The sequence below is a fragment of the Phascolarctos cinereus genome, unplaced genomic scaffold (genome assembly GCF_003287225.1).
Source record: "Phascolarctos cinereus isolate Bilbo 61053 unplaced genomic scaffold, phaCin_HiC Scaffold_7;HRSCAF=346, whole genome shotgun sequence".
NCBI lineage: Eukaryota > Metazoa > Chordata > Mammalia > Diprotodontia > Phascolarctidae > Phascolarctos > Phascolarctos cinereus.
In genome coordinates, this window is record NW_027556180.1 from 152,531,869 (window position 1) to 152,548,341 (window position 16,473).

General features: G+C 35.4%; 1 protein-coding gene across 3 annotated transcripts in view; it reads left to right on the forward strand.

Moving 5' to 3' along the window:
• The window catches only part of PCCA (propionyl-CoA carboxylase subunit alpha), a 484,900-nt gene that overhangs the window by 58,466 nt on the left and 409,961 nt on the right, over positions 1–16,473 (forward strand). For all 3 annotated transcript variants that reach the window (XM_020964021.2, XM_020964019.2, XM_078147299.1), the window contains exons 5-6: positions 11,876–11,989; positions 13,573–13,626. In XM_020964021.2, the coding sequence (XP_020819680.1) occupies positions 11,876–11,989; positions 13,573–13,626 (168 nt within the window). The remainder of the gene's footprint in view (positions 1–11,875; positions 11,990–13,572; positions 13,627–16,473) is intronic.

Sequence of the window (16,473 nt, forward strand, 5' to 3'; positions counted from 1 at the left end):
TTTTTAAATGGAAGGGGGATGTTTTTTAACTGTTCTGTGTTTTGGTTGTCTGACTCTTCATGACAGCTCCCTTTGGGGTTTTCTTGGCAAAAATACTGGGGTGGTTTGGCATTTCCTTCTCCAGCTCATTTTACAGATAAGGAACTGAGGTAAATTAAGTGACTTCCCCAGGTCACAAAGCTAATAAGTATCTGAGACTGAATTTCACTTCATGAAGATGACCTTTATTTGTGATATTGTTATATGCTTATTCTGACAGGTTATTTGATGGGATGTTTGCTAACAAATACTATCATTACTTACCTTTCCTGAATCTAGTTTATTCATTTAACTTTTGGAAAAAGTTACATTGTGAGATGGGTAGATAATGTTTCCTTTAAAGTTAATAGATCTTTTCCTCTCTCAGCTATCGAATTGTTAGTTGTTAGTGATACATAATAAAGCATTCATTAAGTGCCTACTGTGTGCCAGGTACTGTGATAAGTACTGGGATTACAAAGAAGGACAAAAAGCAGTGCCTCCCCTACAGGAGCCTATAATCTTTTTGTTTCTTAAGAAAGTTTTTATTTTATTTAGGATTTTATGATCTAATGAAGGAGATAACATGCCAACAATGATGTACCAACAAGCTAAATAGGAAATAATCAATAGAGAAAAAGAACTAGATTTTAGAGATTGGGAAAGGCTTCTTGTTGAAGGTGAGATTTTAGCTGGCACTTGAAGGAAGCTGGGAGGCGGGGATAAAGAGGAGAAAGCATTCAATCCATGGTTGACAGACAGTGAACATGCCTGGAGTTGGGAGATATTTTGTCTTTTTTGAGGTAGAGTAAGGAGACCAGTATCTTGGATCATAGAGTATGCAGTGGAGTGTAAGGTGAAAAAGGATGGGGAACAGGTTATGAAGGTCTTTGAATGACAGAGGATTTTTAACTTGATCATGGTGGTGATAGTGTTTTTTTGAGTAGATGACTAACATGATCAGACTAGCGGTTTAGACAAGTCATTTTGGCAGGTGAAGGATAGGTAAGGGTAGAGTTTGAAAAGATATATGTTCTCTGTGTAAGGTGAAATGAACCTTTTTGCTAACTCTTGGTCTGTAGCAGTGTTGGTCTTTCAGACTGGTAAGGAATATTCCTTTCTATGAGCAGATGTTTATTTTAGTAATGGAGCAAAGCAGATAAATTTATTTAATGATGTTGACCTTAACCTTGGAAATGTTAAAGTAATAAAATCCCTTTGTTTACCTAATTTTTTATGTCCAGTGTAGTTTTCCTAATTATTTCTCTAGTTCCAGAGTACCAGGAGCCCTTGGCAAATAGATTGTGTCGTTACTATTTGTTCATTTCATTTGTACCTTTGTGACTAGAAATAGTAATCTGTGGACTAGAAATGAGGTACTGAGTGCATGTAAAAAATTATAAATCAATGATGTGGGTCTTTGTTATGTTTTGAGATGAAAATGGCATCATGTTATTAAAGTTAGACAATGACAGAACAATAGAAATTGATCAATAGGAACTGTTTTTTAAAAAAGGTAAGAAAATTAACAAAGCATTAGCAAATAAGTCAGCTAATAAGCATTTATTAGGTACATAATATGTGTAAAGCACTGTACTAAGTGTTGAGTAAACCTCTTACAATAATACGACCTATCATATATTTAGGAAATTACCCTACTTAGGCATATGCAAGAATAATTGTGTGTGGAATAAGGGCAAGTCTAATGACCAAAATGGATAAGGGCCCCAATAATTATAAGGATATTTAGTAGACAAACATGAAACAGTTGCTGCCTTTAAGGAGAAAGATAATGCAAATCATCAACATTATAAATGAAAAGAGACATTATAACAAACAGAAAGTAATGTTACAAAAGGACTGCCATACATATAGCTATAGTCATACATATAGCTTGGTGAATTTAAAGGAAATAAGTGATTATAAATTGGCCAAAATGACACCATAGGAAATCCTTAATTTCAGTAAATTAATTGAAAAGGAAGAAAAAAGACAAGTTATCAAAGAGTTAACATTTTTAAAAACACTTGGCCCAGATGACCATACCAGAATTCTTTGAAACTCTCAAGGTCAAATAAATCCTACAATAAATAGATTATTTACAGATATACAGAAAAATGAAACATTAAACCACATCTTTTATGAAGCAATTATTGTGCTTATTTTGAATCCAGTAAAGGTAATGCTTAAAAAAAGAAAATTGTAGGCTAGTTACCGTATTGAATGTGGGGAAGTAGTCACAATTCAGTGGTAGTGGATAGAGCCCTGGACATAGGGCCAAGAAATCATTTCAGCTCCTACATTAGATGTTGGGAGGCAGGTGAGGTAGGAAGGCTTCTTCCCTGGGGTGTTGCAGAGATCCAATGAGATAATATTGTAAAGTGCTCTATAATTCTTATTGTTCATTCAGTCATGCTCAACTCTTTGTGGACTGTAGCATGACATAATTCTCCGTGGGGTTTTCTTGGCAAAGATAGGTTTGTCATTTCCTTTTCCAGTGGATTAAGGCAATCAGAGGTTAAATGACTGTCCCAGAGTCACATAGCTAGTAATTGTCTGAGGTCTGATTTGAATTCAAGTCTTCCTGACTTCAGGCCTAGCTCTCTATCCACTGAATCACCTAGCTGCTTCCTTTGTGAACCTTAAAGTGCTATATCAATGTTATTATTGCTATTTTTACCATTTAAATGTAAGAGAAACACTAGATAAATTACTAAGCAATAGAACATAGCAGTTTTGTTTGTGACATATAGAAATACTGATGATTTATGTGGATTTACTTTATATCCTGCTACTTTGTTAACATTATTAATTGTTTCAACTAAGTTTATATAATATTCCATAATTCTTGATAAAACTGCTTTTTAAAGGTCCCACTATTCTTGTCTATGGGAAATAGTGTCTGAGTCAGTTTAGATTTTTTTCTTTTTTGAATGATAAACCCATTAGCAGTAGATGGGCTACTAGGTGATGAATTTTTTATCCATGATAACCCCTAAAGTTGAGATCTTTGTATAATGGCCAATGACTTGATATTTAGGATAGAAGAAGCGTGTTGGCTTTGGAGCTAATAAGTCCTGAGATTAAATCATGTCTCACACATACTAACTGTGTGAATCTGGGGCAAATCAGCCAGTCAACCTTATTTAACAAGCATCAAACATTTGCTATATGCTAGATACTGTCTAAGTGCTAAGTATGCAAAGAAAGGTGCCCTCTTTGTTTCCCCACAAAACAAAGCAAAACAAAACAAAAAACTACAGTCCCTGCTTTCAAGGAATTTTCCCTTTAATAGTGAGGCAGCTAAGGTGGTACAGTGGGTAAGGGTGTTAGACCTGGAGTCGGGATGACCTAAGTTCACATATGATCTGAGATGCTCACTAGCTTTGTGATCTTGGAGTGTTGTTGCAGTTGAAGAACTACAAATAGATCAATGTAGCTAGGTGGTAGAATACTTGGAGAGGGGAGTAAGTTATATTTAAGGAGGCTGTTAAGGTAGGAGGGCTTCAAGTTATAAAGACCTTTAAAGCCAGACACAAGTATTTGTATTTGATCTTGGGGGTAATGAGGAGCCACTGGATCTCCTTCAATAAAGGGCTGATGTGGTTAGAACTATGCTTTAGGAAGATTATTTTGTCATATTAGTGGAGAATTAATTGACAAGAGGAGAGACTTGAGGCAGGAGCTATTGAATTATCATGGTGACACATTATGAGTGGAGAGAAGAAAAATAGACTAGAGATGTTGTGAAGGTACAAATGACTAGGATATGTAAGATAAATGAGAGTGAGAGTTGAGGAAGACACCTAGGTTGTGAGACCTGGGAAAATGGTGATTGCTTTAGACACTGATAGGGAAGTTTTGAAGAAGGGAAGTTTTGAAGAAGGGAATGTTTGAGGATAAAGACAAAGAATGCTGTTTTGAACATGTTAAGTTTGAGATGCTTATGGAACATAGACTTTGAGATGTCCAAGAGGTTATTGGAAATAATTGACTCACCCAGCAGAGAGGTTAGAGCTGCAGGTTAGACCTTGGAATCGTATTACTTGGAGATGAACCTGACTCAAGCTAGTGCCCTGGTAGTTCAGTTTCAGTAATGGAAGAAAATGAGAGACTTTTAGGTCATTCAGTAATTCCCAAAAAAGAGATTTACTTAGGCATAACGATGGAGAACATTCAACAAAGATATGTGTTGAGGATACCCTGAATTGATGCAAAGTGAAGCTTCTTTGACTTTGTCTGTTATGCTCTACCAAATATTAGAACGTGCCTGGAGCATCTGTTGAAGCTTTGAACTCATGGAGAGGGAAGTAATATCAATAGCGAAGTTAGTCCTCTGAGCCAGTGAAGTCTTGGAGATGATCTCAGTGTTAGTTAAGAAAAAACTAATGTGGAGTAGCTAGGTGACACAGTGGAAGCAGGAGGGCCTGAGTTCAGATCTGGATTCTGATGCTTACTAGCTGTGTGACCCTAGGCAAGTTATTTAATCCCAATTGCCTTCCCCATTGGGCCCCACCCCCACCCTGCCCCCAAGCCATCTAACGAGTATAACAGTAGGATGTTGTTCCTGCCTCACTCTGCCTAGGGATGATTCTTGAACTCCTGTGAGCTGATAAGATCACCAAGTGAGATAGCCTAGAGTCAAATAAAAGGGGGCATAAGACAGAGGCTTGGTGGACATCCAGTTATGACATAAAAAAACTAGTGATGGAGACTGAGAAGGAACGTTTGGACGTATAGGTGAGCTAAAAGAGAGCAGTGTCATGAAAAAGTAGAGAGGAAAGAATACCTAGGAAATGGTCATTAACAGTGTCAAATGTTGTAAATGGATGAAGGATTATTAAACTAAATATTAAGGTAACCTTTTAGAGAACCATTTACCCCTCCTTCCTGCTGTGGTTTCATGATCAATGTACCTAAGTTTTAGTTGTCCGTGTGTGTGCTCGCATGCCCACGGGCGTGCACGGGCAGCACATATGTGTAGTGGAGGCATAGTTTTCCCCTCCTATAATCAGATCAGATAAGAGTGAGGTTCAAATGTTAGCTGCTTCTGCTGCCCCCTTCTCTTTGTATAGATGTCTACTTGTGCACCTGGATTATTTTAACCTAATCTCCCCTCCCCTCAGTATATTCCTTTTCCCTTCATCAAGCTTCTTGTGAACCGAAACAACCTACAAGGTTAATTCTCAATGTAGAATAGAACTTGAGAATAAAAATTTGGCAGGATAAGAAGGCATAATAAGGACTTTGTTATCTCCACTAATGGAAGGAATGCCTGAGATTATGATTTCATTTAGATATTGAAATATATAGACTGACCATCTTTAGAGCAATAAGAATTGTCTGTAAGGTAGCATTATTCCTACTTCCTCCACTTCTTTCAGTACTACAGATAAAAAAGTGGTAAATTGAATGTTATATGGGAGATGTCTTATTTTCCATTGTCTTTTCCATATTAAATGCGCATTAATAGATATAGGGGAAAATATTTAACTTTTCATCTGAGAGAAAATTCACTTTAATAGTTGTTGAAATGAATAATATGCAGATTTTGAGGGGTTTTTTTTCAGCTAAAAGTTTACTTGGTTTTACGTATCTTCTAGTTGCTGAACTTAAAATTTTTTAGTTTAAGAAAAGAAACTAATTCTCTAGATCTGAGAACATGAAAAAGTTTACTTGCTTACTTGACGAACATTACTGGTTTCTTTCTCATACACATTTTCTTCTCTCTTTTGGCATTGCCACGACACACTGCTTCATGATGATGTTGTTACTAATAGCTTTCTGGTTGATATCCCTGCCTCAACTCTCTTTGCATTGTAGTCTATCTTCACTGCCTGTTATGTCAAACTGATCTTCCCAGTGTCCAAGTCTGAGGAGGTTGCTTTTCAGTAAACTCCAGTGATTCTCTGTTATGTCTAGTATCAACTGTAAAATCCTCTGGCTTTTAAACCTGGTTCCTTTCTGCCTTATCTGGTTTTTTACATCTTACACTTCTTTGTACTCTGAGATCCATTAAAACTGTCTTCCTTAACTGTTCCTCGAACAAGACAATTTTCTTGTGAATTTTCTTAGTCTGTCCTCAATGCTTGGAATTCTCTTCCTTTTCCAACGTTGAATATTGCCATATTTTGCCATCTATTTGCTGTGTATGAGATGAATCCTCAGTGTTGTTTTTGATTGACGTTTATCTTTTTTGTGGCTTGAGCAGTCTTTTATAAAGTTGTTAATAGTTTTCTTCTGGGGGGTGGGGAGGCTTGTTGGTTCAGGACTTCAGGACTCCTGTCTCCTGCTGCCCTTGTCCTTTGAGGGTAGAGGAGGGGTACTCTTCACTCAGTGATGAACATTTTCATACCTGACCATACCCTTTACATTCGGTGACTCAGAATTATAAATCAGTTACTCATACCCCATTCCATTCCCCCTACCATCCGATTGCTCATTGGTATCCTGTCAACCCTCCTACCCCAAGTTTATCCTAACTTTACCTAGCCTTTCCACTCTGTCCTCTGGAATCCTATTTCATAGGCAGCAAATTTCCCTTCATCTTAAATTTTTTTCTCCTACTCCTTCCATCTGCTAGCTCTTACTGGAACCTGGCTTCCCCCTGGTGACACAGCCTCCCTGGGCACCCCTTTCCAGGACTGGCTACACTTTCACTTATTCATTCTCTAAGGCTTACTGGTCAAGGCAAGGGAGTTGGAATACTCCTTGCTCTTTATTGCTACTTATGGATTCTCCCCCTTCCTCCATCAGTAACTTCTCTTCTTTTGAGTTCGTGCTATTTATATCTACCACTCAATCAAAATCCTAGTAGCTGTTTTCTCTAGATCCTTAGGTCATTCTCCTTCCTACCTCAGTGAGTTCAATACTTGACTACATTTCTTTCCTCCTCAACTCCTGCCCTTATAATGGGGAATTTTAACATACACATTGATTCTCCCTCAAATACCCTAACAACTCAATTTCTCAACCTGTGTACCTCCCATGAGCTGCTCTTCCACCCCACCTCAGCCACACACAAAGGTGATCGATATACTTGGTCTTGCTGTCACCTACAAATGTACCACTTCTCTGTTACAGAATTCTGAAATTTCTTCATCCAACTGTAATCTATGGCTTTTCACCTCTTCTGGCTTCCCTTATAAAACCCTTCATCTTTACTGTGAGCTGCCATCCCTTGACCCCTAAGTTCTCTCCCAGGCCATCTACCCTGGACTAGCTGCTCTTTCCCCCATCTTGACTACTTGGTGAATCACTTCAACCATACCATCACCCTTTCTTGAATCCCTAGCCCCCTGTTACTATATTGTCTGTTACACCCAGCCAAGCCCCAGCTCTGGCACTCTAACTATCTGTCACTTTCACTCCTACATATGTGGTGCTAAATGGAGATGGAGAAAATCACAACACAGTTCTTATAGGATTCTCTGTAGATTTATGTTACATAATCTCAACTCGTCTCTTCCTGCTACTAGGCAATCCTGTTGTGCCTCCATTATTATCTTACTATCCCATTCTCCAACAGTGGCTCTTCTACATCTTTTTTATCACTCCTTAAACCTCCCATGGTTTCCCCTACCCTTGCTCTTTCAGCTGAGAACCTTTTCTCACAGTTTACAGAAAAATTAAACTCCCTCTGAATTCCTGCTGTGAACTCCCTTTTCTCTCCTCTTTCCACTCACATACCTTCTGCTACTTTTGCCTCCTTCACCGTGTTTCACACAATGAAGAAATCTTACTCCATATCAAAGATAACCTCTCTACTTTTTCCTTCCCATTTTGCCTCCCTAAGACAGCAAGTAACCTGATATAGGTTATACATATGCTGCAATCATGTAAACATATTTCTACATTAGTGAAAGAAGAAAAAACAAAAGGGAAAAGCCAGCCAAAAAAAAAAGTGAAAATTGTATGCTTTGATATACATTCAGACTCCATAGTTCTTTCTCTGGATGTAGATAGCATTTTTTCTCATGAGTCCTTTGGAATTGTCTTGGATCATTGTATTGCTGAGAAGAGACAAGTCTATCATAGTTGATCATCACACAGTGTTGCTGTTATTATGTACAGTGTTTTCTTGGTTCTGCTCACTTCACTCAATATCAGTTCTTTTAAATTTTTCTAGGTTTTTCTGAAATCCACCTGCTCATCATTTCTTATGGCATGATAGTATTCCACAACTTGTTCCCCATTCCCTAACTGATGGGCATTCCTTCAGTTTCCAACACTTAGCCACCAAGTCCCAACTAAAATCCCGTCTCCTATATGAAGCCTTTTTCAACCTTCTTAATTCTAGGAACTTCCCTCTCTTGATGATTTTTTAATTTATCTTGTATATAGTTTGTTTGTTGTCTCCCTTATTAGATTGTGAGCTCTTTAAGGGCATGGACAGTTTTTTTTTTTTCCTCTTTTTGTTTCCCCAGCACTTAGCACAGTACCTAGCATTTAGTAGGTGCTTAATAAATACTTATTGGCTGACTTCATGGTCTTTAATCACTTATCTGTTGGGGAGTTGATTTTGGTCTTAATCTATTTTTTTTGAGGGGGGGGAGGCAATTGGGGTTAAGTAACTTGCCTAAAGTCACATAGCCAGTGAGTGTTATGTGTCTGAGGCTGGATCTGAACTCAGGTCCTCCTGACAATTATTTTTGTTAGTTGTCTACATACCTTGGATAGTAGACTCTTATAAGAGGTATTTTATATATTGAGTCCCCCCCCAACTCTTCCTTTCTTATGTGCCTTAATTTTGTTCATTTCTATAATTTTTTTCTCTGAATTTCTAATAATTGTTGTTTCCTATGGTACTATAACATTCTATTATGTTTATAGACCCCTATTTGTCCAGCCATTTCCTAATTGATGGGTGCCCACCATTTTTCCCTGTTTAATCCCCCCCACCAAGAAAAAGTGTTGCTCTGGTTATTTTTGTATGTGTGAAGCTTTTCCTTCTTTCCCTCTTTGGTATATGTACCCAGCTGTGAACTGTTCAGTGACATTAATTTTCTAGAATGGTTAATAGTCATTGTGTCCTTATTACTGTCCATTTCCCATTTTCTGGAGCCAACGGCTTGTTTCCAGTGGTTAACAGCTTATCTTTTGTGAACTGAAACTCAAAAAAATCCACTTTTATTTCAGATCTGAACCCAACAGTCCTTATATTACGTTTGTATAATATTCCAAGTAGTCATTTTATTTATAATTTTGTCGGTTATAATCCTTTTATAATTCTAAAACTTTTCATATGTTAATGAGTGCCCTTCAGCTATCTCTCTATCTCATCTCTAGAACAGTCTGTGCCTCTTCCCAACATTTTGCTTAAATACAACATTTCCAGTTGATTTTATTAGTTTTCCTATGTGGCAGAAGTTAGGCATACAGAGATAAAAACAGAACAATTCTTCCCATTAGGGAACTTATATTCTGTCCGTCCAAGTGTACTGAACATTTCATTCAAGTGTCTTTAACATTCAGCTTTCATATTTATGATGTGTATTATGCTATTCTGGATACTGGGAAGATAGGCTTGTCTAAATCTGATTGGTCCTCCATGTGATCTACTATTCAGACACTTGAAGAGTTCCCCCTGGAACCATCTCTTCTCCAGGCTAAATATGCTCAGTTCCTTTAACCATTGACCACAGTTACTTCAACTGTGATGAACTCAGGGTTCTTAACCATTCTGGTTGTCTTCCAAAGTGTCCAACTCTCCTAAAATACCATTTCTGGAAAGACTTCTTGCCATGCTGTACTTCACTCCCTCTACAGTCTCCTGGACAACTCCCTTAATGCCAAAGGATTAACCTCATTCCTCATCTCCCCTCCCCCTTTGGGGTCTTTGAATTTTGATCAAATCAACTTATATGTTTGCCATGATAGGATGCTAACTGCCTTTTGTCTCTTCATCTATAACTTTCAGAACAAAAATACTCCTCCCTGGCTACCATTTTGCTATATGTAGTCTCCCCCATTGAAATAGGAGCTAACTTAGCATAGGACTTAGAACAGTGCTTGTAATATAGTAAGCCCTTAATAAATGCTTTTTCATTTGTTCCTTCTTTCCTAGGATGCATATTCAAGAAAGTTTCTACCTTCTTTATTTGTTTTACATATTAAAAAAAACCCTGTTAATCATACATTGTCTTGCACAGAATTAAGTTTCACGTTGCGTAATATACAATTCAAACTGGGTAATACTGAATGAAACCGAGTGATATACTAAAGTTGGGCAAAGAATTGTGTTCTGTCCTATGTAGAGAGGACACAATGAGAATGACTTGGAACTTGGAAGCTGGGTTGATTTTGAATTATAAGGAAGAAGGGTATTCTTCTATGTGTATAGGAGGGGAAGGAAGATAGAATGTCTGAAGACAGCTTTGGAGTCAGAATAAATTTGAACATAGAATGCTTTTGGGATAGTGAGGAAATAAGCCTGATTGTTTAAAATAAGTGATGCAGTTAATAGAGTGCTGGACCTAGAATCATGAAGACCTGAGTTCAAATCTTGCCTCATTTGTTATTAGCTATGACTCTGGGCTAGTCACCTAGTACTCTCTCAGTTTGTTTCCTTATCTGTAAAATATGATTGATAATAGCACCTTCCTTATAAGATTGTTGTCAAGAACAAACAAGATAATATATGTAAATCACTTTGTGAACCTTAAAAATATTGTATAGATGTTAGCTATTATTATTATACAGTATGTGGTTTAAAAATATCTTAGTTTTGTTAATATAAACTTATGATACTACATGTACTAGTGGATTATTTTAAATTAAACTGGGAAAACTCAGCTTTCTAAATTATTGTATTCTAAGTTTTTCATAGGTTTTAATTTTTAAGCTTATGTGATACATTGTATTTTGTTACACAGTTAAAAAATATTCCTTGGGAAAAGGCCAAATCGATCAGTGTTAATTCCATAAGGTGTTTTTTGTTGGCAAACTTTTATGACTAGGATTGTGTTGGCAGTCTGATACTTTTTGAAGAAGTTAAAAATGAGTAGGAAACATTTATTAAGCTAAGAAACTGGAAAAGTCCACTTACATACCACAGTCATTTCTGTATCCTCTTTCTAATGTCATATAGTCTTTTGAGAAGCAGACACATAAGTTTTTAACATCATAACCTTGTTTTAATGTAGATGGGTTATTTTATTTTAGATAATTTATCTTAAATGATATTAAATTTCCTTAAAGTTAGGATAATTACTTAAGGAGTTACAACTTAATCCACATATAAAAAATTCACTTAGGAAAAAGAAATAATAGATAAGCATCAAATGTGAACTTGTTTAAATAATTTTCAATATTTTCTGGTTCTTGTGTGGTGATATTGAACTCTTTAGTCATAGACTTTAATTTGTGCATAGTACTGACCTGATGCTGCGCAGGGACACTCATTGCATCCCTTCATTCAATTCACTTTAATTATCCCCAACTTCCTGGGGAGTCTGCTTAGAACTGGTCATGAATGTCTGTTATTAAGTATTAAGATACTTGGATACCCTGGTTACATGTACCAAAGTAGTTTTAGGCATGAAGTTTACGCATAGATGAGTATAGAAAGGTCATTGTTTGCTATAATTTTATTTAATTAAATATATTTTGTATGGTACTGAAATAGGGTTAGCTCATTTTGACAGTGATTTAAACTTGAAATAAAAGTGATCATTAATATAATTCTTAAGCTTTTGCACTTTATTTCTTATTATCCATTACACATTGTTAAATTGGTGATGGTATGTTAATCATCTTTGAAACATACAATTTTGCAATTTTATATGCATATTTTAAGGGTGATGGTAATTACTTTTTGCTAGGAGCATCTGTCAATGCAGAGTTTTGTCTCTTCAAGGTTCATGTGAAAATGGCGGATGAGGCTGTCTGTGTTGGCCCAGCTCCCACCAGCAAAAGCTACCTCAACATGGATGCCATCATGGAAGCCATTAAGAAAACCAGGGCCCAAGCTGTGAGTCTGAATGAATCTGGTACTGCTACAGCTGTTTCATATATAGTAAACAGAAAAGCTAAGAGTTTGTATTTTTTAAAAAAATTTAAAGAGAGAGAGAGAGAGAGAGAGAGAGAGAGAGAGAGAGAGAGAGAGAGAGAGAGAGAGAGAAAATGATTGACTATGTTGTTGTACTTAGTTCATGTCATATGAGTTAAATGTGGCCGAAATCAGTACTAGAAATCAAAGGCTTTGTAGCATCTGGCAGTGCTGGTCGCCGATCCTGCAGGTGGCTGCTGGATTCAGCTTTCACACCAGGGAGCAGCTTCAGTTCATTTCCAAATTCCCCCTTTCTCCCCCCCCAAATACCAATTAGTTTTGAGCATTAACTCTTCCAGCGTCATAACAGTTTTTTAAAATGTTAAGTTATAATTAGCTTCCCAAAAGACTTTTGTTTAAATGCAGCTTTAATACTTTAAAAATTGTACACATATAATTACACTTACAGAAATTAAGTCATGCATTCAATAATTTAGTTATATGAGGTCAACAGAATGCACATTAGTTTAGATGGATAAATGCAGGCTGCATATTTCTCTTTTCTTCTTTCTCTTTTTCTTGATTCATATTCAGTTTAAGAGAAATGTATGAGAAAAAGCAACAAAATAATGAAGGTATGATAGAATAACAATGTTTATATATATGAACATATATACTTTTACTCTCACATATCTATGTAATGTTTCAAATATGCAGAATCATCTTTAAAAGTGAATGGAGGCAATGAACACTAGCAGTTAGCCTGGAGTCCTCAATTAACATTCATGTTTCTATTGAAATAAATGTTTGAGTGTGATGTTTGTTTAAATAAAAAACCTGAATTTATGAACACATGTTGTAGATATTTATGTTTATTCACGCAGCTAGTGAGTATAAAATATTTTAATGTTTTAATGTTTTAACTATGGCCCAATACTTTTAGTTATTTGTTTACATGAAATTAAATGAGTGTGGTGGAATTCTCTGCTTATGTTACATTTCTGTGTATTCCATTTTATAAAATACTGGCATGCAGAGAGGCTGCATGAAGTAGTGAAAAATCATCGGACTTGGAGGCAGAAGGCTTTGGCTTAAGTTTCTGTTTTCATAGTGATTAGCTATAAAGACCTGGACAAATTTTGACTTGGTTGTAAAATGGGAGTATAATTTTTGTGCTGTTTTTTAGGGCTTTTGAATATACTTAGTAAAGAAGAAGCACCATACAAAATAGGATTATTTTTCCTTTTTAATGGTATTAATAACATTAATAAATGTATTCAGTTTAAAACTACAATGCTTTATAGTTTTTCTGATATGTATATAGTCATATATAGTATATATAGTCAATAGGATTTACACTGTATAACTCATGATTGTGAGTAATATGTTTTAATACTTTAAATTCTCTTACTAGAATGTGCAATATTGTAAGCAGTAGAGTAATGGTTAGCATTATATGTGATGAAATGTAGCAGAATGAAAAATTATAGCATTAGAAGGCAAAAAGATGTCAAATACATTCGAGGATATATTAAATAAATTTTTTTTCTATTTTAATTTTTAAGGTACATCCAGGGTATGGGTTTCTTTCAGAGAACAAAGAATTTGCTAAGTTGCTGGTAAGTTTTGTTGTTGATTATCAATTAATGTTTTTCATTGTGTTGGTAGGATGAATGTTTTTGGTAGTTGCCTATGAAGATTTTATTGATCCCTCCTCAAATTTTAAGGGTCTAATGATTTTTTGAAATTATTTTGCCAGGTTGAAAACTTTAGTAGTCTTTAATTTGGAATTTGAAGATAATTCTAACAGTGGAAAAATTATAAAATCTCAGTTGTAGCCAATAAATAATGTCTAGTTTAATAAGGACAGCTAGGTAGTACAATGGATAGAGTGCTGAGCCTGGAGTCAGAAAGACTCATCTTCCTGAGTTCAAATCTGGCCTCAGATTCTTACTAGCTTTGTGATCCTGGGCAAGTCACTTAACCCTGTTTGCCTCAGTTCCTATCTGTAAAATGAGCTGGAGAAGGGAATGGCAAACCACTCCGGTGTTTGCCAGGAAAACCCCAAATGGAGTCACAAAGAGCCAGTCACAACTGAAATGACTGAACAGCAACAGCAACTGTATTTCATCTGATAATTTTCTCCAGTTTATAATTTTAATCTTGTAGTTCTAAAATTATCTCTTGTTGTTTGACATATTTATGTAGTGGAAGAGTGAGAATTGAAAATCATGGTGGTCTTTAGTGAGTGCATTAGAGGAGATGTATTTTTTAAGTGAAACTGAAGTTAGATAAAATTTGGTCATGGAGCCAAACAATCCTGGGTGTTTGTTTTGTTTTGTTTTTTTTGCCTTTTGGTGAGGTGATCGGGGTTAAGTGACTTGCCCAGGGTCACACAGCCAGTAGGTGTTAAGTGTCTAAGGTTGGGTCTGCACTCAGGTCCTCCTGACTCCAAGGCCTAAGCTTTATCCACTGTGCCACCTACCTGCCCTAATCCTGGGCTTTCTTTCTGAATTTGACTTTAATTGTGGTAGATAGTTAAACAATTTTTATCTCCATTTTGTAGTTAAAGTAATTATAATTTAATGATTTGAACAAGGTTATTAGACTTCAGAAATTCATCTCAAATTTAATTTTTATTTAAAACTGATAAATTTAATTTCATTCCTGAATTCATGGTATAGAAGGAATCTTAAGTACCATATATTCCATACACTTTCCCTCCTTCTCTGAGGAAAATGAAGAACAGAGAGAGAGAGAGAGATCATGACTTAACCCCAAAGCGGGTTAGTGTCAGTGAATATCTGGGGAAAGTAAATCACATTGAAATATAATTCCTACACTCAGGTTTAGCAGCTGAATCCAATGTAGATGTCTAGCATTCATTCACTGGTATCCTTCTTAATTCTTTTTCAGTATTGAGTATCCCTGCCACTTCTCTGTTTTAGTTCTGTTTTCTTTTTAGATATTTAGATAAAATCTAGTCATCATTTAAAAAAGGCCATTAACAGATATTATACTGTTTGATAGAAGAATTACTGAGTTCCAGAAAATCAATGACTTCCTGATTGTTGCATTGAGATGAGCCAACATGGGAATCTTACCTAATTTGTCAGACTAAGATTTGTCTGTTTTAAGGACAAATTAAAAGTGGAAAGCTGTATGCTGATGTATTTGTGTAATTAAAAAGAAAATTATACAACTAATGGCAACACTCATCTTCAGAATTTAATGATTATTTTCACATTTCTATAATAGTTGGAAGTACTCATTTTCCTTGAGTTGCAAAATTCTTAATTTGAAGTCCTTTTTTTTAAAAAAAAGAAACCTTAAAACATCATCTAGGGTTTGGGGGTTCCTAATTTGAGTTTCATGGACCACCGTGTGATTTATGGCTAGATTTCAGAGGATTTGCAAAACTGTCATAATTTTAAAAGCCTTTTTTCTCACATTAAATTGTTTTAATTGTCTCAAAATTCTGCGACAGATTTTTGGTCACATTGTTTCCATCTAAAAATTACTGATTTTAAAAACTAGTAACTTAAAACTGCCATGAATGGTCCACAAAAACATTCCTTTCCTCTGAAGCTTTTACAATGCATTGTAATGATTAAGCAGTCTTTTACTATTAAACTTCAGTGGCCAATTTCAGTATAGTTAGTTTCCTTTTTAGTCCTATATATTTTATTTTATGCATTTAGAACATTCTGAGAAGGGTGTCATTGCTTTATCAGTCTGCGAGTATATGATGCAAAAATTGTTAAGAATTCTTGAACTAGAGAGAGAATCTTTTTATAGTTGGCCAGTACTAAAAATAACAAAATGAAATTATGTTATTTAGTCTTATTGTTATGCCATATGTCATATTATATTATTGGGTTCTAACCATTTTATTTTAATAGTTGGCTATCCCAAGCTGATTACATTTTGTATTAATATGATTGTGATACAATATAAAGGTATGGGTAATCCTAGTGATGGCTCTATGAACAATCTTGGGCAATATTAAGAAATAATTGTAGGAAGTTTTCATTTTTCTTGGTTCATATTTAGTTTTCATTACTTCATTTTCTTCTAAGCTTGAAATTTAATCAAATGTAGCTTTTAAAACAGAGAAAATATTTTGGTTTCCCCCTTTGGTTTCTGTTTGTATTTATTTATTTTTTGTTACCACACAGTGGTGAAGTTTATCATATAATACCTTTGTGTAGAAAAATGAAGTTTTGTACTTCTGATGTTTTTGTTATAAATTTTTAGTAAGGATTCATGTATAAAATGATTCATTGATTTTCTGCATTTTTCTCTTGCATATTTTTTGAAAATCTCTTACTTTACCTTTTTACATTTTAAATGACAGCATATTTGACACCTTTTTCTGTAGTTTTATTGTGATCAAATAGATTTTCTTTTTAAAACTATTTTCTGTTTTTTAATCCCCTCTGAGTTCCTTTTATTCCTAGCAATAA